Source organism: Capsicum annuum, chromosome 8 (genome assembly GCF_002878395.1).
Source record: "Capsicum annuum cultivar UCD-10X-F1 chromosome 8, UCD10Xv1.1, whole genome shotgun sequence".
NCBI classification, from domain to species: domain Eukaryota; kingdom Viridiplantae; phylum Streptophyta; class Magnoliopsida; order Solanales; family Solanaceae; genus Capsicum; species Capsicum annuum.
In genome coordinates this window covers 156927760-156949922 of record NC_061118.1, presented here as the reverse complement: position 1 = coordinate 156949922, position 22163 = coordinate 156927760, and the positions used below count along the sequence as shown (strand labels likewise).

Sequence of the window (22163 nt, the reverse complement as noted above, 5' to 3'; positions counted from 1 at the left end):
AAATGATGAAGTAATTGATTTTTTAATTAAATATTATTAATTTTTTAATCCATAAATGACTTATAATAATTAATCAGGGAGGATATAGTAAAATCACGGTTAAAGTAGCTGAAACAAACGTCATAAATATCTATTTTTAATTAAATATTATTAATTCTAATATATAAATGACTTAGTTAATTAGGGTAATATAGTAAAAAAATATGATTAATTGTAATATATAAATGATGTATAATAATTAATTAGGGGTGATATAGTAAATCACGGAGCAATTAGGGGTAATATAGGCAAACATGTCATCTATTTTTTAATTAAATATTATTAATTTTGTAATACATAAATGACTTATAATAATTAATTGGGGATAATATAGTAAAATATGATTAAAGAAGCTGAAACAAACGTTATAAATATATTTTTTTAATTAAATATTATTAATTCTAATATATAAATATCTTATAATAATTAATTAATTCTAATATATAAATGACTTATAATAATTAATTAGGGGTAATATAATAAATCACGGAGCAATTAGGGATAATATTGGCAGACATGTCATTTATTTTTTAATTAAATATTATTAATTTTTTAGAAAAGACTCAAAAGTACCCCTGAATTATTTGAAATAGTTCAAAAATGTCTCTCGTTAGATTTTTGGCTCAAAAATACCCCTCTATTAAATATTTGTCTTAAAAATACCCTCCCTCTAATGAAATTCAAAAAAGGATCAAAAATACCCCTGAACTATCTGAAATGGGTCAAAAATACCCCTCTGTTAAATATATTTGGCTCAAAAATACTCCTCCCCGTAACGAAATTAAATTATTTCGATTAATTAAACTGTAACTTTAAATTTTTAACCCTAATACTCTAATTTTTTTTTACATAAAAGTATTTTTTTAGTTTTAAAAATAAGATAATGAAAAAGGTATTTAAATTATAATATAAATTGATTGAATTTGATTTGAAAAATAAACATACATTTATTCTAAAAAGATATTTTCACTTTGCATCTTTTTAATCTTTAAAGAAATTAATGAAATTAATGAAATATAAATTTTCACTTAAAGAAATTAACGAAATAAAAATTAATGATGAACTTTATATAAATTAATGACATAATTGAAATAATTTAATTTCGTTAAATACTCCTTTATTAAATATTTGGCTCAAAAATACCACTTCCCTTAACGAAATTAAATTATTTTGATTGAATTAAACCCTAACTTTAACTTTTTAATCCTAATACTTTAATTTTTTTTACATAAAAGTATTTTTTTAATTTTAAAATAAGATAATAAAATAAAGTATTTGAATTATAATATAAATTGGTTGAATTTGATTTGGAAAATAAACATGCATTTATTCTAAAAAGGTATTTTCACTTTACATCCTTTTAATTTTTAAAGAAATTAACGAGATATAAATTTTCACTTGAAGAAATTAACGAAATATAAATTAAATGATGAACTCTATATAAATTAACGAAATAATCGAAATTAAATAAGTGGTATTTTTGAGCTAAATATTCAACAGAGGGGTATTTTTGATCAATTTCAGATAGTTCAAGGGTATTTTTGATCCTTTTCTGAATTCCGTTAGAGGGAGGGATATTTTTATCCAAATATTTAACGGAGGAGTATTTTTGAGCCAAAAGTCTAACGAAGGACATTTTTAGCTATTTCGGATGGTTCAGGGGTATTTTTGAGCCTTTTTCGTAAATTTTTTAATTCATAAATGACTTATAATAATTAATTGAGGATGATATAGTAAAATCACGGTTAAATCAGCTGAAATAATCGTTATAAATATCTATTTTTTAAATTAAATATTATTAATTCTAATATATAAATGAATTATAACAATTAATTAGAGGCAATATAATAAAAAATATTATTAATTCTAAATATAAATGAATTATAATAATTAATTTGAAATAATATAGTAAATTCTAGTATAATAATTGATGAAGCACTAGTCATATAGAAATGTGTAAAAGTATGATTCAACAATGATTAATAATGCAGACACAAATGCAGAGTACTGATACCGAATTCATCTTAACACAATACGTTAATAAATCTGAATTCATAACCTTAAAAATATAATAAGTTCAATACTACTACAATAACAATAAACCCAATGTATTCTCACATAGTGGGGTCTGCAAGGATAAAATATATGTAATCCATACCATTATCTTCGGAGAAGTAGAAAGGTTATTTCCGATAGACCCCCGGCTTAAGACAGAATAGTAAACAAATCCGTAATAAAGCATGAAACATGATGGAATAACAAAAATACGACACCCACAAAGTAATACATATATTATTTATACATGATTAAAATTATTTTCGGGTGAAAACACTCCATGGTCAAATGACAGGTGTCATGCTAAATGAGGATGAGCTGTGCAAATTCTATTCGTACTAATCCCCAAAAAAGTTGTTTAAAGGCTAAGCAATTGAATATTGATGAAGGAAATTAAGACGATTAAGGACGAAAGTAGCCCTCGAAGGGTCTATTTCTCAGCCTATATAGAGCAAGTGCTTCCTCCCGTTTTTAGAATACTGGCGACACACCTAAATCTGTTGTTTAATTAGCAATTTAATCAGAAGAAATAGAAGAAGGGAAAAATGGGAGACAGCACCATGACATGTATAGACATTCTTCTGGCCATCATCTTGCCTCCCCTTGGTGTTTTCTTCAAGTATAAATGCCAGGTGACTACTATTTTAAACCCCTTTTTTATTTGTTTGGACGTTCAGCGCATATGAATTCACTAGTCACTAGTCAGGTTGATTCAAATTTGTATGCCTATTAAATAAATCAAATTTTGTAGTTCCTTGTTAGTCATGTTATTGAAGTTGTGTGTATATTTTACTGTTTTGGAAAACAGATGGAGTTCTGGATCTGTGTTTTGCTGACTCTGTTTGGATGGCTACCTGGTATTATCTATGCTATTTGGGTCCTCACCAAGTGATTGATCATCATATGGTAATTACACTCTCAAATTTCATTTCTATCCACTCCCAAATAGAAAAGGGTGCTCCATGCATAACTCTTTTCTTTAGAAGTTTGGAGGAGTATTCGACTAGAAGATTTTCTCAATTTATTCATACAATATGGAGGAAGAGTATCTAATTCCCTTTTTTTATTTTCATGTTTGACAGGAGAATATATGAAGACCACTACTAATAAATATCTTCATATTCGTTGATGGAGTGTCTACCTGTTTTCTATTTTGTGATCTTCCCAGTTTGACCCCTCTATATTTATTAGTATTCCTTTTTGGTTTATTTCTCTTGTGTATTTTTCAATAGAGAAATCTGGATGGATAGATAGATTGATTGTTGATGATAATATTTACGGTGTTATTAGGTATTACTATTGCAAGTCATTCGGGATTGTAATGTGACTTTCATTCTGTATTTTATTGGACGTATATACTAATAATTGCATAATATTGTCATATACTATGGCTATTTGTTCGTGTGATAGCTGGCATCAGTCTATATGCTTATCATATTTGTGATTTTATCCACACCCCTTGTGATGATTATTACTACTACTACTACTACTCAATTTTGTAATGGGGTCATTATTCTCTTTTACATAGAAAACAAAAGTGGGGGCAAAGTGAAGCAACAAAGTCAATCATCATCAAAGGAGCGAGTGTTAACGAGTGGTGCTTTTCTTTAGTAAGATAATAATAATAATAAATCCCTTCCACTGTGCCATTCACCAATAACTGTGCTTTGGATTCTCACTAATAACTTTTTTTGAAGAAAAAACAAATAAGACTCTTACACGAGTGATTTTCCTGTATTATAATGGACAAAATTCTATTTCAAATCAAAGTGATACAATGCATTTTGGGACAATCGATTTGAAATATAAAACAGATGTACCTATCAGCCCACTAAAGCATATTCGATCACAGGTTAGAAAGTGGCAACCGGTATTCACAACAAGGCATTGTACATGCAAATCAACGAAATATCCATAATCACAGGGAAGATGAATGGAATGTTACAAATAGATTTTGTAAAAAGGGTGTAGTTACATGGAAAGAGGATACACCAGAATTCTGAAATCAAATTTCCGAACACCTTGAATTCACAAGATATTACAACTGATTCGAGGTACATCACGTTTCACAAACGAAACATTGTCCCTATGACAGCTATGTCACAGACTCACAGTCCATCTTACATGTGCCTGATAGCTCATGGACACGGCAAAAAGACAGTCCCAAGGCACAATTCTGTTAAGAGTCAATTTATGCTTGTTTTCCAATTTCATGTGGAAAGGTATGGGGGAGAGACAAGTTTGTAACGGAAGCCTGACTAATAATGACATGCAGATTGGAGGGGAAGCAAGCGTCCGTTATGTCCTTTTCTTCTCAATCAACTGGCTGGCAATTGATCTAAGACTTTGGATGGATGACTCAGAGAATATCTGCGCCTGCTTCCAAGTCTGATAAAAATAACACTACCTATCTAGGCCTTGAAGGTTTAATTAATAATTGTGTATGGGGATGAGCACACATCAGCACAGCTATTCTCGATAGAATAATATAGTATCACACAGAGACTGTAATACAAAAATATAATAGGAAACAAACACCTTTTTTACCTCTCCTCTCAACAGGTACGAGACAGAGAATCCTAGTTGTGGGCTATATTTTGAACCCATTCCTTCTACTTCCGTTCAGGAGCAAAAGATGCACAATATTCTTTGTTCATTCTTTAAACTGCCATTCACGACGACACATGGGACAATGTGCTTGAGCAGATTGAGAATTCACCCACTTCAAGATACAATGAAGATGAAATGCATGGTTGCAAGCACCCCATACTGCAAAGACAAGTAATTATCAAAACATTAATAGCCTTGTCAAAAGTAGGCCAGATTCCAAAGAGGTTATGTCAATACTATCCACAGAAAAATGAACCCCAACCACATCACAAAAATCAAATGTCACTGTTCTAATCCACATAGGGCACCCACTTCTCCCTCATTTCAAAACCCACTGACACTTCTAAATCTGGTGTTTAATTAACATTTACTCAAAATTTTTTAAGAAACAGAATAGAAGAAAAAGAAGGTAAAAATGGAAGGCAGCAAAATGACATGTGTAGAAATTCCTTTGGCAATCATCTTGCCTCCCCTTTGTGTTTTCCGCAAGTTGGGTTGCAAGGTAGTACTACTTCCTTCTCCCTTCTTTCTCTTCCTGATAACTTACTACAGTAATTTTTGTTTTATTTTTTTGCTTCGGACATTCAGTAATCAAATTCACAAGTTCCGCTAATTTAAATGCATAAACCGACTAAATAAAAGACTTCCTTTCGGTTAACTTAATACTGCTCGCATACAAAAACTTAAATGTTGCCTGTAAAAACATGGCATCTGATGGATTCGCCAATCCCAAATTTGGCTTGGTGGGCATGTTTCATCCCATTTTATAACACCAGCCCTGTAGAGGCTTAGAGAGATACCAGAGACTACCTTCTTCTTCTTTTTTTTCCTTTTTGGGGTTTAAGGGTGGCGAGGGCCAAGAGTTTGTCAGTTTAGGACGCAAATGTAAGTAAAAATTTAAGTTTTTGTTCTAAAATATTGGAAAATTGTATAAAGAAAGTGCAGATTTCACATGATCTCTATAAGTTTTCCTTTCCGTGCTGGGAAACAGGTGGAATTTTGGATCTGTGTCTTGCTGACTCTCCTTGGTTGGCTACCTGGTATTATCTATGCTTTTTGGGTCCTCAATTCTTCATCAAGTAATCTTCCTTTCCTACGGAAATTTATCTCAAATGTCATCTCTTTCCATTCCCAAATAGAAAAAGGGTACAAGATAATTCTGTCATTTTATTTTGGAGGAGTATTCAACTAAGATCTAACAGTTCGAAGATTATCCAGAGTTCACACAATATACTCTATCATATAGGAAGAGCATCTAATTCTTTTTCTTTTTTACTTTGGCAGGTGGGTATACAAAGGCCCCATTTCGACTTAATATCCCGTTAAGTGTCATGCTGATACCTTTTTTTGAGGAAAGGGTAACTAAGTGTCATGCTGATACCTCTTTTAGAGGAAAGGGAAACTAAGTGTCATGCTGATACCTAATCAGCTCATTAAGAAGCAATCCAGATATAGAAAGAATTAAGTGCCTAAACTCTGCAAGAAATTGCCCACTGAGAGGAGATTACTTCAAGGCAGAACTTTTGTGTTAATTGTGTCTATAACCTGGTGACTGGTCTCTAGAATTCTAGTGACATATATCGCTTCTCCGCCCTTTTTTATTCTTTAGTAAGGCTACTGTGAACAACTTGTGTAGGAATGTCATACTGTAGTTTAATGTTTGGGAGGTAAATTATGGTCAAGAGGTCTCAATTTAAACCTAGTTGAATTTTCCTTCTTCTCTATTCACCCCATAAGAAACTCTGTTCCAATGGACCAATACTGTAGCCTCTGCCAGATAACTTAACGGCCAAAAGGTCTCAATTTAGACCTGGTTGACTCTTGAATCCTCTGTTTTCTTTCATTAACCCAATAAGTGACACTCAACAGCCAAAAAGTCACAAGTAACACCTATTTGGAGAAAAGCCAGCCATCTTCACCACTAAACTTAGCAAAGGAATAAAAAAGAACTATCTTGCCCAATATCACCATCTCTTCTCTTCCATAAACCAAGGCCGTTAGGATTGGCCTATCTAGCTAGCAGGATTTAAAAATCCCATAGTGAAAGTAGTTTTATTCCATGAATAACTACAATAATTTATTCTTACTTTTTCTTTTTCTTATCCAAAGGGGAGCCTTGGAGTAACTGGTAAGGTTGTTGCCATGTGACTGGGAGGTCAAGGGTTCAAAAGCCTTGGAAATAGCTTCTGACAGAAATGCAAGGTAAGGCTGCGTACAATATCCTTGTGGTAGGGCCCTTCCCCGGACCTTGCGCATGGAGGGAGCTTTAGTGCAACGGGCTGCCCCCTTTTTTCCCTTTTTCTTATCCAACTTCAAGAAAAATTACATAATCAAACAAGGAGAGAATAAGAATTTTTTCTTGTACTGCAGAAACTTAAAGTGGCAAAGAAATATTAAGGAAATTAAGAGCAGTACGCATTCGTAAGAAAAAAAAAAGACACGTTTGTGGAAACTATTAAGAAGTTGTGATTTTACAGAGACTCCTGCTTCTACGGGAACTTGTACAAGTCATTACTGGCACTTGAAGCCCATCTTCATTCCTAAAACCAAATCGATTTCTAACATGCATAATCGTGCATAAAAGTTGTTGGCTGGTGGTGCTACAGTGTGATTATTCAAGCTTCCTTCAGAGTATATAGACATTAGCCTTCGTGGAAAGAACTATGACACAAAGAGATTCAATACCACAAACGTCACAACTAGGGCTAATCAACTGGATACCTAACAATCTATATCCAAAATTAAGACAGTAATATGATGGCAAGATGTAGTAAAGCAGCTGAATGCTCTGTAACACAGGCACATAATATATTAATTCTAATTCTCGAAGAACACAAGATCCATGACAAGTATTTGTAGTATCTTTTAGTTGACAGCTTATGCCGAAATATTTGACCAAAATACTCAGTAAGCTGTTATACACACCCTATATTAACAATTACCTTCAAAGTCTCTTTCTAAACCTATATTTTAAAGATTCATTTGAGTTAACACAACTTCAAGAGGGAAAAGATGTCATCAGAAAATATATGTTGGCACACTTAAGATGTACCAGAAACAAAGATGATGCAATGGAGGACATTGGACAGCTCCAAATGTATCACAAATTTCAATTGTACAGTTCTCTGATACTGCTACTAACAATCTTACTAGGACAAAAGAAACGCTTATAAGATCATAATGTTGTCTCTACAACTGCACCTAACATGTCTCAGAGAAACTCCTATAAGAGCTCATGCTTAATAGAATCAACTGCTCTCACTACAGAGAATGAATAGCTAAAGGAGGGAAGCTGGGAAAACATTACTACTATGCCCTTTTGGTACTTTATAGAACAAAAGCATAAGAGGATTGTTTCGTAGTATATGTATAAGTACTAAAAATTCTTTTCTATTTCATTCATATTTTTTATATAAAATGTTGTTTGTATAGATGTCAAAGTGGTTTTGATGCACATGGATGACTCGTTTTGATTCATATACGTTATTTGCAAAAATATTTCGACACCTACTGGGTGTTTAGTGATAAAATCGAACTAAAAAGACTCCTAACAAACACAGGACTTAATGGAAGTGATGTACTACGGTAAGTACAGTTATAGAACAGCATGCGATTTAAGTAGTATTGGTATCTCCGATGAGTGCTTAACCAAGGTACTGTAGACTGAAAGGGATAGACCGTAGTGCTAAGTTTTGAGAATATCCATATTTTAAGTAACACGCCTACTATACATCTAAGACAACAGTACATCATTCTCCAGTCTTACACCAAATCAAACGAATTTGAAGTAATTATGTCATCCAGTAGGGAAGTGATAGGTACATTAGAATGAAGGACTACAAATATTGTCAAGGAACACTTTAAAGCTCCCCTTGTGTTAATGAGTAACATCAATGTAGAAATAGGTAAATCTTAAAAACTAATGCAGGGAAGGTTTTTCCATTTTGTCAAAGACGTGATGAATGCACAATTACATTTTTCTTTTTTTTCTCTTGGCAAGATAGTCCAGCAGGCATATAGCCTCAATTGAAAGGTACAAACGCAAAGTCAAGAAACCAAAACAATCCGATGCTCGAATTATTTCACCAACTGCATCAACAATGTTTCTCAAAGTTGCAAGTACAAATACATAGTGATAATGTACAGATATAAAAGGCCACTACCGATATGCAATCAACAAAACATAATATTTTACCCAGTAAATATATTAGAATTGGTGTAACTCATTGGATTTGCAGATACCCTATGTTTACATGTTAAGTGGTGATTCAGTAGCTTATCAGGGAGAGATAAACAGGCTTACTTAGTGGACAATCATCACCAGGGAGTTTGCAATCAGGACAACAACCATCAAATGCCATCCTACATATACCACAAGTTTCATCCTGAGCGTCCCATGTCCATGAAGAAACGGCATGCCATCTGCAATAGACAAGGAAGTAACGAAAGTAAGATGACATAATCATAGCATGCAATCTAGAGTCTGACAACTATTAAAATACCAAATGCCATGAAGAGGACATACTCTATTCACGATCCCAGCAAAACACCCAATAGTACCGGTTAAGGGAAACTTCACGATGTACTGATATACAATCCCACTCAAAGAAATATGGCAACATATCCTTCAGTCAAAACAACTAATTAACTTGCAACATAACCCTTACCCTCCATTTTCTTGCAAAAATCAGAATATGCACTTCTGGACCTCCGTGAAATAATAGATGGAATATAAATTGAAGCATATTTTCAGGGGGGGCTACTAAGACTGTTTCTTTGCAATCCGGGGTCATTTGGTAGGTGGGATAAGGACAATAAATCCGGGATAAAAGTTAGGATTAACTTTATCCCCTGTCTATGTTTGTTCTGAGGTATTATCTAATCCCAGGATGATTTTATCCCACCATTTCTGCTCAAATTCCACGATTAAAAAGTAGACACATAGTAAAAAGTGGTGCCAGAATTGAATAAGGCTGTAACCATCCGATCACCGACGAGAATAATACCTACGATCATTGCCTCAGACACCTCTGCCTCGAGCCTACTTGGAAAAGCATATAAATGAGCTTATCCACCTATTTGTGCACCACATTGAGCATCACCACTACCAGCACGTACACCACCTTTGTTAAATTGGGAGCTATTTCTACCTACTGCGTGACCACCATGACCTTCCTAAGGATGATTTCTACCATAAGCATAACCTTCCCTACCAACTGGAGCTGAAGCTTGAGAGACTACTACTAGCTTGAGCGAATGGCCTGTCTTGCCCTAGGACACCACCTTTGGATGTACCCAAGATCTCTACACTTATAACACACTCGGTGCAAGGTTGGATATTTTAAGCCAAAGCTTACGGGATAACCTGCTTATCCCATCCCGCATATCAAACGACCCCTTAAAGTTCAATGGCTCTGCATTCTCCAACAAAATTCAGAAATAAATGATATTAAAATCCCAAGATCACAAGATAAGCCATATCCAATCACTAATTACATATTTAAACAGAAGCAATCATATCAGAAATGATTCAGTAACAGTTGCTACGATTCACTGCACACATATAAATATACCATTTTAAACATTTCAAATCAGTGATGTAATTACAAAAGGATACGCAAAATCTTGACTTTCATTGTCTCCCTCTCTGAAATATCAAGACCACAAAAAAAAGGGGAGGAATAGGTAAACTTTATACTAAAATGAAATTGAAAAACACTCTTGAGAGAGAGAACAAATAAAAAATAAATCGAAATTAACCTTCTAAATTGGCGCGTTAATCTGCGGGTTTGTGCAAGAATTTTGGACTGAAATATCCCGCATAGGGTTTTATATGAACCGGATAATATGTTAAGGTGCAACAGGCCTACGCTTGAATCACGGAGAGATAAGCCCAATTGAACTAGCCCATATCCTACTGTCACATGGCCCAGTAATCATTTTAGGGGTCCTTTTGGTGTTATTGTTATTCAGAGATTGCAGTTCTATGATTACTATACCTAAACCTACATAGATTTCAATAAGTTTTAACTTTAATTATTTTTTATTCCTTACTTTTTGCTAAAATTACAAATAATTTCTAAATACATAATTAGTATCCGAAATATAATTTTGAAGTTGAGATGCATAATTTTGATTACTTGAAATTATTTGATTGAGATACATAATATATTATTAAAATAAAGGAAGATACATAATTAAAATTGTGTATCCGAAAATTTATGGGTTTGTAGATGTATCCGGCTGTTTTTTCTAAAAAAAATGGATTTAGGTAACTAATAAAAAGAGTAGAGATCTTATATAGTTTGGTAAAGATAAGTCGTGGTGTTATGTAATTTTTCCTTATTCTATATGATGGTATTTGTTTAAAACCTACTCATTTGATTATTGTGATACAAGAAAATACATTAAAGAAACAGTTACAAAGAGAGAAATACATCACATATTAAAATGTAAATAGTTTAATGAATTAAAATTATTTTAATTTTTAAAATTTTATATATATACTAAAGCCACAAAAGTGTTTAAGTATATACATTAAAATTGGGGAGTATTGTTTTAATTTTGTTCCATTTTCACCATCTTCTTTTTCTCCAATTTTCAAACGCATGAAATTCATGTTAAATCATACCTATATGTATATCCTTATTAGTCTATACATTAATTACTTATTATTTGTCTATAAATTTATGACCTAAGAAATTTAGTGTTCCAAATGTATGATTTATGTATTAATTTCCAAATTGATTGACCACATTTTTGTCCATGTATCTAATAACTACATGAGATCACATAAAATAACCGTTATAATTTGATTTTAAAGTTTATCATAGTTAACTTCCATAAAATTCATGCATCAAAATGTTTACATGCACCATAAGATACATGAAAATTGAACACATCAAACTTTTTATTAAAAATAATAAATTGTGCATAAGCTAATGACAAATTTCAGCTCACGTTTTTTAAAAATTATTATTAGTATTTTACTGTAGAACCATAGCGAAGTTTTTCTTAATATATTTGTAAGGTAGAGAAACACTTTTTTACTTTTTTTTGCATTAAATAATGTAAATTTATTTCAGTCCTTCCAAGAAATATCAACTTGCGTAGAAGCTAATTCTCTTGATAAAAAATAAATAATACAAGTAACCATTCTTTTAGAGGTAAATTTAAAGTACATTTTTTTCAACTACAATTTCACTGATGAAAGTGTTATTAACAATTTTAAAGTGTTATTAACAATTTTACTTTACTCATCTTTTATGTTTTTATACAAACTTAACTTATAATATCACAACCCGATCGATTGATAAATGCTCCACAAATATCAAAATTCAGTTATACTCGCAAAGATCTTCTAATTATTTATTAGTTCTTTTTTATTTGAGCAACACATGTGCGAGTATATACATTACAAATTCTCAATGAAGAAAATTCAGATGAATCCTTGTGTTACCATAACATTGTCCCTGGTCGTGAAGAACCAAAAATTGCATTGGTTTCAACTAATTAAATGTATCAATATTGTAAATATTTGGGTAGTAAATTCTATCCAAATATGTTGAATCATCAATGTCTCCTTCCAGCTATGCAAACAAATGTATAATCTTCCATATTAATTAGAGAATATCTTCAAATTTGTATATAACATACCCATTCCAAGCAACAAAAGAACATAGAATTCTACATCTACCATATTTTTCCATCTTGTTTGCATATTTGTTGCATCCAAGAAAGCCAAAAAAAAAAAAGAAGAAAAAATGACAAGAAAGAAAGTGAAGTTAGCCTTCATCACCAATGACTCGGCAAGAAAAGCAACATTCAAGAAAAGGAAGAAGGGTCTGATGAAGAAGGTGAGTGAATTGAGCACCCTTTGTGGGATTGATGCTTGTGCTATTATTTACAGTCCTTATGACAACTCACCAGAAGTGTGGCCAAACACCATGGGAGCTCAGCGTGTGCTCGCGGAGTTCAAGAGGATGCCTGAGATGGAACAGAGCAAGAAGATGATGAATCAAGAGAGCTTCTTGAGGCAGAGGATTGCGAAAGCAAATGAGCAACTGAAGAAACAGAGCAAGGAGAACAGAGAGAAGGAAATGACTGAAATTATGTACCAAGGCTTGACTGGAAAAGGACTACAACATTTGAATTTGGGTGATTTGAATGATCTTGGATGGGTTATTGATCAGAATTTGAAGGAGATTTACAAGAGGATTGAGGCGGTTAAAAAGGGGGCTTCGACTTCTTCTTCTGCAGCTGCAGCAAAATCACACGCGGTTGTTGCTCCACCAGTGGAGCAGGAGCCTGCGGAGGTGGAATTGGGATTGGATGGCATGCAGAGGACGCAAGCAGAGTGGTTTACTGATTGGATGAATAGCAACACAAGTGATCAGCAGATTGGTTTTGGACATGGAGATGAGATGATTCTGCCCAATCATAATGATAACCACAGTGCTAATATGTGGCCTAATGATTTCTATCCTTAGATTTATTTTTCATGTTATATGATCTCTTTGGCTTGGTGCTTCGTTTCTGGATTTTTATGTTTATTGTTGTTATTTTCTGAATCAGATTGATCAATTTGCACTTGGTTATTTTTTGTTCTCTAATTAATGGATATACTTTCTACGTAGAGTCTAAGGCGTGATTTCCCCCCTAATATTTTAATGGTTACATAGATTGTCTGGTTTTTTGTCGAAAAAATTCACCAATTATTGATTGATATTCTTGCACCAATAAATGACTGTCCATGCACTTTGCCCTATTTTTCGTGGTCATATTTCTTTATTACTTGAGGACATTAATACTAGTCGGAAGCCATTGCAGTATGTACAGATTCATAGGGAGGAAAAGTAACATATCAAGCTCTATGTATCATTCTAAAAAAAAATAATCTCTACATGAGTTCACTGCATTACTATGAAATCTTGGAGATAATGATGAATAACTAAAGACAACTTTAAATATATTAACGAGCCTGATTTGATGACCATAAATTCGAAGGATCGTACCTAATTTAATTATTTATTTAAGCCTGTCTTAAAGTTTCCAACTTGAACATGTCTAACATATCTCAAACTCGAATGCAGCTTCTAATTGAGCAGATAATAAGCTTTACAGAATGGACTTGTTATTTTATACAGTACGCCGAATATAGTTTTAAAACCCTTTTCGGTCTTCTTATTACATGGTTTTTATTTTCCTTCTCTTATTTTGATGCTTCACATAGATTGCATTTAGCATTAAAAAAATAATACTAATAAAAAGCGTGTTTTGACAGTTTCAATTTTTTCACGCTTGTTACACAAAAGTACTCATACATGTAAATTAAATAAAATGCTCGCACTAATTCTCTTGACGGGGTGGTACTATTAACAATTTCATAAGTTAATTGCCTAGTGGTTCGAATTCTCCATTGAGTTTTAATGCAGAATACACTTCTATAAAATTATTAGTATAAGATGGGCACAAAGTCATGTTCAAACATGACCATGGAATACCACTAAGCCGTGGAAGAGTGACAAGTAATTCTTAATCAGAGGTGTGGAGTTCAAGTCATGGGTATGAAATCATCTTTGGTAGGGAGCGTTTTATCCTCAAAATGAATTTTTCGAAGCGAATCTAAATTGATTGAGCCCCGTGCATCTCGAATATAGGATGAAAAACCAACAAAATCAGTATATGTTGTAATTAAGAGCCCAACAGATAGGCCACAACACAAAAAAAATTTGTTAATCAAACAGTATTATATTAAGACATTTCAATCCTCTCTTTACAAAATATCATTTGTCCCTCTCGAACACATTCCTCTTAATTCAATATATCAAGTGAGATGGTCAAATTAATGAAGTTCAGAACCTTATTCCAAAGAAGATAATATTCCATTAGCAGGATTTATTTCTTAGTGGTATTAAAATTAGACTAAGTTTATGCGCCCAAATTGTCCAATGAATTGTGTTAATTAAATAATTAATTAAGAAAATATTACGATTTTTGATGAACCCAATTAACTCGTGGACTAGAAAAGAATAAAAGAGTACTATGACAGAACGAGTATATCATTCTCAATCCACTATCCAACTTCCAAATAATAATTAATTGTCCATCTAAAAGTTTAAAACAAAGAGAAGGGAGAGCTTTTTGTAATCCAATTGCAACAAAAAATATATTATTTGACAAGTAGTCTTGAGTTGGGTAAGTTAAATTGTAAATAATTAAAGCGGTCAAATATGTAGGTTGAATTAAATTTAACGAGTCAAAATGAGCTGAGTTAGGAGACAGTCATACGAGTCACTAAAACGTCCAAAGTGACTTATGTAACGATGCTTGATCAAAATATGTTAAAAAATGGCCATAGCCCATATTTCGAGTCTACTCTTACCAAGTTTTAGTTTCTTTTTTCTCCTCTAATTTGTTCAGTTATCTAATAAGTTTTTTTATTATAATTTATATATAATAGTTTAAATAATATTAAAAATTAAATTGATTTGATAAAGTTTGTAGGTCACCTATTCGTAAGCTAATTTTGCATTCCTAATTTCTAACTTTGGTCAAGTCTCAACACATATTTGAACCAACAACTTTTAAATGAGTTGATTCGTGAAGTGTGATTTTACTTAATTAGCTTCTTTCACCCATCAAATATTCTTGACCAAATTAAAACTCCTTTTTGACACCAAAACTTTATTTTGTTGCTAATTATAGTAAACCATGTGCAAATTGTTAGTGAAGGCATGTGTCATGAGGTCCGAATTAAGAATTTAAAGTTTTGTGCACGTAAAAAATATTCTGTACTATTAGGTAGATTTAATCTGTTATTGCAGGTTATTCAATTTTTTCTTTTTCAATTTTTATGTAAAAAAATGATAACCTGCAATAACAAATTAAATTTACCTAATAGAGTAGAATATTATACACTAAAAGAGCACAAAACTTAAACTCTTAAATTAATAGTGGCTAGCTAGCTAGGTCTAGCAGGGATTCTCATTGATTGATCAATTCTCCTTATGTATTATGTGGAAATTTTGGTTTGTTCTGGGGCTCGAATTCAAATAATCAAGAACCCCTCCTACCATAGAGAGATGAGTATTATTCATTCAACCTGATTCTTGTTTGGAATTGAAGAATATTAATTAACTAAAATGTATTCTCTTTGTTTAGCTATATTTAGTAAATTACAGTACTTGTTTGAATCCTTGTCTAGGCTATATATCTCTTGAAGCAGGAATTAAGCCAACACTGTGCAGAGAAGGAATAAGCTACAGCTAACAAAAAAGAGTCATACATGTGAAGTAGCTATCACTAAAGTCAGTGACGGAGCCAGAATTTTCATTAAGAGGGTTCACAAGTGAACATATGAACTAATCAAAGGGGGGTCAACATCTACTATATATACATAAAAAATAATTTTAACTATGTATATATAGTATAATTTTTCATCAAAAGGGGTTCAGATGACCTCAGTGTAGTTCCGCCCCTGACTAAAAGTGATCAAGCAATATTATAACCATAGACAAAGATTATAATGAGATGAATAGAATTCTTCTACCCTTGATTAGATTTGAATCTTGAATATAGAATTTTTTTTTTGTTAGGGAGTGTTTCTCCCTTAATTAGGTCTGATACGCGATGTGGATCCATATATTAGTCGAGGACATTAGGTGGAAAACTTAAAAAAAAAGATGTTTTATATAACACCTCGATTTTGGTTGTTCTTTTCTTTCTTTTGATTTTGAACTTCTAAAATTTGATTGGACAAATATACATTCTCAATGTAAGTAAATATTTTACATTATTGGCATATATATTAGAGAAGATAGGGATCCTATATTATTATAAGGTGACTGCCCATATCATGCACAATATTTAATCTGAATTATGCACTTCAACGGTAAAATTGATTATGCATTTCTTCCGGCACGTTTGAGTGCTAGTGCTTAAATCACCTACAAGTTAATTTAGACTTCATTTTGTAATTAAATTGGAGTTACCTAATGCGTCATATATTCGTGTACGTAACATATTGATCCTAGCTAGTGAGAATGTAATTAGAAATTTCTACCTACCACATCCTATATAATCATAATATTTTATCTTGAAAGATCAATCCAAAGAATGAAATAAACAAACCATTGAAACTTGAAACTACATTATGTAATGGGAAAAGGTATCAATGATGTAATATAGTATAGAGGCTGAACACGAGAAATCAATTAAAGTAGATATAGCTTCCCTAGCTTAAAGGACGGAACTCCAACAAGAAATTTATTGAAGATTTGGTGCTGGGTTAGCGGAAAATCGAAGTTTATTCGGTCCTTGAAAAATTCACTTTTTATGATTACATCGGCAATAATCCAGAAAGTGGATCTATTTCATTCTTTTCTCTTTTAAGAAAAGGAAAGTCATATTTTCCGGATCATTGTACATTTCAATTTGAATTAGGTATTTTGTGTCCAACTCTAAGCAGTCCTTACCTACATATGCATTTGATCATATATGTATTATCTATTCCGACAAATAATACAAAAGAACGAGGTTTGGATGCGCTTCTGTCCTTAAAGGGAGCTCGCCGAGGGTGAGAACGAGAATCGAATCGATTGAATCACAAAGATCTATTCACTTATATATATAGAAGAAGAAGAGTAGCATCATTCCATAGTCCTACTTCAAATTCATAAATGGTAATAATAATTAGGTTAGGTGGATGATCAAAAATCAAGAACATGCCCAGAAGAAAACAAAAGAAGGTGGATGTGGTGAGGGAATAGAGAGTTTGTATTACATGTGATGACTGAAGAAATGGTCTGATTTTTTCCTTTTCTGTTTTCTGGACAACTTTGAATATGAGAATTGGGGAAAGCAAAGGAAATACTAGTATATAATACTCCATAGGTGATACAGTAGTAGTTTTCCGGTGAGAGAAAACAACACCAGAAATCTTCCTATTTATAAGCCACAGCTTACTTCGACATTTTCAATTTTTCATAGAATCTTCGGAGCTTTCCTAGCCACTATAGTTTTCTTTTTTTATCTTCTTTGTCTGAAAATAGGTTTGATTTGCTTCACCTATGAGAATTTCTACCAATTCTTCTTTTATTCATCAAAGTTCATCCTAATCTCCGTCGAGATTACTGCCCTAACCCTGTCCTATCATCTGTATAATGGAGTTCGTCATTTATTGATAGATTTTTCTTTCTTAGAATTGGAAGAAAAAGATTGAAATGACTGTGCAAAATTGAACCTATATCTTTCTTTGAGATTGAAACTTTCAATTCTTCTTTTTTTCTTATGAAATATTTATTATTCATTGATAGATCTAAAATAACTAAAAATTACACAAATACACAACTTATGTTTCCAATATTACAAAAATCCCAACGTTAATGATTTAAGAATTACTTGATATTGATATGGTGTATAAATAGTTTAGGTGTCAATTAAGTTAATAAGTGAGGTTGTTAGTAGTCAGTTAAGTAGTGAGTTTGTTAGAAAGTGGTTATAACTAACAGTGTATAAATATCACTGTTTCATTGTAATTGAACACATTCTTTTCTCTGCATCTTAGCTGAAATAATATCTTCCTCTTCCTCTCTTTATTTGAGCTTGAACTGGGTCAACAATGGCCAGTTAGAACTGTTCAATTGCATGAAAATTAACAAACATATACACATAATGCTATGTATATGTCGGTTATGTTATGTATATTAATAGGGAGAAAGAGTAAAATAATTTTAAAAATGGGAGAAAGTATAATTACTTCGAAAAGAATTGGTATTTATGTTATTTATACATATTATATTAGAAATGGGCCAATCAATCTCAATATTGATTACAGTTGTATAAGACAAAAATGTATAATTCAAAAGAATAAAAAGGAGCACCTATGGCAAAGTCTTGAAGTATTATACTTGTAGAGGTATCTCGTAGCCTGTATCTATGGTTTAAGTGAATTATGCCACAATCTTTCTGCATCAAACGAAAATGATGTATGACAGGTTATACCATATATAGTCTGAATGAGTGAGCTAGAGAACCAATCAATCCCCACCAAATTATGTTTATTTTAATCCAAACATGTGGCTGCATGGAATGTAAATACTGGAGTTTTTCACCTTTTCTTTTCATGAAATTATTTTGCCATACCATTAAACTAAAACATAGATTAAGGACTCAATTGCTCTTTAGTTTTGTTTCGTAAATAGCAAGATCTCTCAGGATTAGACACCCCTTTTCTCCAATTCTCAAACCTACTGATTTAGAAAACAACGGCATTCTAAATATTAACAAAATAGTTCAAGGCAGGGTGATCGATATATGCTATTAGCTCATGAGAATATGATCCGCCCAATTCATACGAATTTCACTAGTGAATGATCTTATTATTAACTGGAATTATTTTGATCTATTCAAATCGAGTTAGTATGAATTCTCCCCTTTTGTAATTGAAATGTGTGCTCGTTAGCTTTAAGTATTCATAATTAGTTAAAATTGTATATACTGACAGTATAATAATATTTCCATTATGAGATCACAAAAAAAAATAGTTTATACTATTACAACTAGTCTTGCTTAGTGCAAATTCCGAGAGGAATGGTATAACTTTAATGCTAATTAATGTGTAAGTCACGATATAAGTTAATGATACTTATTGTTTTATTTTTAGGTCTAGATCCTCATGAATTTGTCTTTTTTCGTACACCATGTCGAGTCCTAAAAGCGAGCTTACCATATTAACTTATGTTATGTCATATAAAATTCTGCACTTTTCATCCTCATTTCAATATGAGATTCGTCCAAGTGTCATGCACATTTCTACTTCAAAAGCTTGTTAGAAAGTTTGTTATTTCTGCTTGATCCGACCTTAACAAGATCGTCACAGTGTATTTAGGGTGGTAAAAAGATAAAAGAAAGAGTAGGGACCAAATATTTAGACCTAGGGCATCTTCTATTTGAACCTAACTCATGCAAGTTGCACCACGCATGCATTCTGATTTGGTTGAGAGAATATAAATCCCCATAATAATTAGAGGACAAAAGCAACATAAAAGAAATAGCGGCAAGATACTGTTGAATGCTTGAAGCCCAAACACAAGGGAGCCTCTAATGTCACATCACTTGAAACATTGCCTGATTTTGCATGTTCACTTGCACCTAATACTATCATAATGTCGACATAGATAGAAAACAATTTTTAGAGTGTGTATGGTACGGTGGAAAATATTTTCTACTTTTCATATTTAGTTGGTCAAATTTTTCATAGAAAATAAGTTAAATTCTTTAAAAATAAGAAAAATGATTTCTCTATTGGAGATTGAACAAAACAAATTTGATAGTGACGTCGCTCATATTGATTGTCTCCGCCTTAACCTTCAAGAGATCACGGCCACGCTGCTAAGCTACTCCTCCCCACCCTCCAGCCCCAACTCCCATACCCCTACCCTACCCTCATCCCCATTGTGTTTGGTGTCAAGATTATGTATGAATATTTTTGAAATAATATTTTTTTCTCACTTATCAAACGCCAAAAGAATATATTGAGCGTAAAACATTTTCTCCCTAATTAATTAAGTTTTTTGAAGATCGTCTTTCTTTCTCATCAAGTCAAGAAAGCTTATTGGTGAAATTGAAAGAAATAAAAATTAAAGATTCTAGTTGTTAGGAAGGACATTCTTTAGAACAAAACGATAAGTGTGCCCTCTGAAGCATGACAAGAATAGGAACAAGAAATGACCACCCTTCTTCTTGGAAGAAATTAAAGTCTATACGGATTCCATAAAAGAAAGAAATCATAGGGGCATCCAGTAGTAATATTCGTTTTGGCTCTTGTTTTTCCATTAAAGGAGTTTTCTTTGAACGCATGCCACTAAATTGAAAGCTTACACACTGACCCACCGTACCATTATTGTCTCCTTTCCTTTGAGATTCAACAACTTACATGCAAAGTGCAACTTAAACTGATTGATCGATCTCAGAGTACTGATCACTATTCTCACTACAGTACTGCTTTATTTGCAATTATTTAATCACTTTATTCTTCTTTTTCTCGAAGGAAAAAAAATTAATTTAATCACTTTATTCAATAATATATCGAAACAGTGCATGCAACCACAAATTAATGACATCTTTACTTTTACACGTAAAGGTCATTTTATTCCCTTCAATTTTGATCAAGATATCTCATTTCTTGTTTTGTTTGTGTGTATATGATTGTTACACGATGGATACGTGCTCTGGTAAGCTCGGAATGATTTCGGTGGGGGGTATGGTACGTCCACTAACCAGATCGTGAGAGATTATAAGCAGTTTGGTAGGCGGGGTCAGGTGAAATATTTTCATGATTAAGTTTGATATTAAATTTATATCATATTTAGTTGATGGTATAAATTTAAAGTGAGACTAATTTACATTATAAACCATACATGGTATAAATCTAATACCAAAGTTAGTATTGGATTATCCCATTTTACAGCAATATGAGATTATCTTATACTACCTCTATATGGTTTTAATTAGTCCAGAGATTATAATTCCATGACTATATTCTCGAGGATAATTTAATCTACGTATCAAACGATTTGAAGAAATTAAAAGTCATAAGAAGATATATGAGAACTTAAAACGGTTATCGCTTTCACAAAATAACTTTTCATTAGTAAGATATCTTGGTGATTGTGATGGATATAGCGTTTTGAAAAGGAAAAAAAAAGGCATCTAATTATATGCAAATAAAGTCAAACAACCATATCTACTTTAACAGTAGTCAGTAAATACTATGTTTTAGCCAGCAGTTGGAGATGTTTAGGCATAGATCAAACTTTAATAATGCCACCTCAACGTGAGCAGATGATATATGCTTAATTAACAGAATAGACTTGTTATACTATTTTAAGGTTTAAGTAAAAAATTATCACGTCGCAAATTTTTCTCATGTTCTCTAGTAGGATATATTATATCCATGGGGGTGGCCAGCAAGGATAAGAACGAGTTATTCTCCCAGAATATTCTTAAAATCTGTGTTAATATAACCTGTAATATAAGCTTTATCAATAATATATATATAGTTCCGATTTGAATAGTGGAAATCAAGATGAGCTACATATTATTATATATCCTTAAAGTAAGGTTTGTGTTTTAATTTGGATTCTCTTTAATTACTGTAAGATTTTATACGTTAGAAATTCTATAATTCATCTCATGATAAGGAGAGTAGGGGATAACAAATAGTTTAATTTAGACGGGTCTCGAATTAGGGTTGGACCAGAGTTGGAATGGGCAGGGTCTCTGGGTTGGGGATTGGATCCAAAAGTTCGAGCCTCAATGGATGACAGGGGAGGGAGGGCTTGAGCAAAGGGTGGGTGTGGGATGGGGTGAGAAGAAGATGATTCATTTCAAAAAAAATTCGTCAATTCATTTAAACTATACAAATACATCTCAACGCCCAAACGACATCCCCCAAC

General features: G+C 32.4%; 3 protein-coding genes across 3 annotated transcripts; 2 read left to right on the top strand and 1 right to left on the bottom strand.

The window, feature by feature from the left end:
* Positions 1-2472: 2472 nt before the first annotated feature.
* On the top strand, positions 2473-3477 carry LOC107839754 (hydrophobic protein LTI6A). Its single transcript, XM_016683377.2, has 3 exons — positions 2473-2726; positions 2903-3000; positions 3177-3477. Exons 1-2 carry the CDS (start codon positions 2640-2642, stop codon positions 2984-2986), a joined length of 171 nt encoding a protein of 56 aa, XP_016538863.1. The 5' UTR covers positions 2473-2639; the 3' UTR covers positions 2987-3000; positions 3177-3477.
* A 547-nt stretch (positions 3478-4024) lies between these two features.
* LOC107879370 (anaphase-promoting complex subunit 11) lies at positions 4025-12403 on the bottom strand. The gene is made up of 5 exons (XM_047395587.1): positions 12361-12403; positions 10465-10618; positions 10322-10351; positions 9008-9126; positions 4025-4863 (listed from the first exon to the last, which is right to left on the bottom strand). The coding sequence occupies exons 1-5, from the start codon at positions 12401-12403 to the stop codon at positions 4748-4750; spliced, it is 462 nt and encodes a 153-aa protein (XP_047251543.1). The 3' UTR covers positions 4025-4747.
* LOC107879837 (agamous-like MADS-box protein AGL80) lies at positions 12137-13261 on the top strand. The gene has a single exon (XM_016726777.2). It carries the CDS (start codon positions 12468-12470, stop codon positions 13191-13193), a length of 726 nt encoding a protein of 241 aa, XP_016582263.1. The 5' UTR covers positions 12137-12467; the 3' UTR covers positions 13194-13261.
* The last annotated feature ends 8902 nt before the right edge of the window (positions 13262-22163 follow it).

Coding starts and splice junctions, on each gene's coding strand:
- LOC107879370 (XM_047395587.1), bottom strand. CDS start 12,403: ATGGTAGATGTAGAATTCTATGTTCTTTTGTTGCTTGGAATGG. Junction 10,352..10,464: donor TTAACGCGCCAATTTAGAAG/GTTAATTTCGAT, acceptor TTGATATTTCAG/AGAGGGAGACAATGAAAGTC. Junction 9,127..10,321: donor AATGAAAGTCAAGATTTTGC/GTATCCTTTTGT, acceptor TGTCTATTGCAG/ATGGCATGCCGTTTCTTCAT.
- LOC107879837 (XM_016726777.2), top strand. CDS start 12,468: ATGACAAGAAAGAAAGTGAAGTTAGCCTTCATCACCAATGACTCGGCA.
- LOC107839754 (XM_016683377.2), top strand. CDS start 2,640: ATGGGAGACAGCACCATGACATGTATAGACATTCTTCTGGCCATCATC. Junction 2,727..2,902: donor TCTTCAAGTATAAATGCCAG/GTGACTACTATT, acceptor TTTGGAAAACAG/ATGGAGTTCTGGATCTGTGT.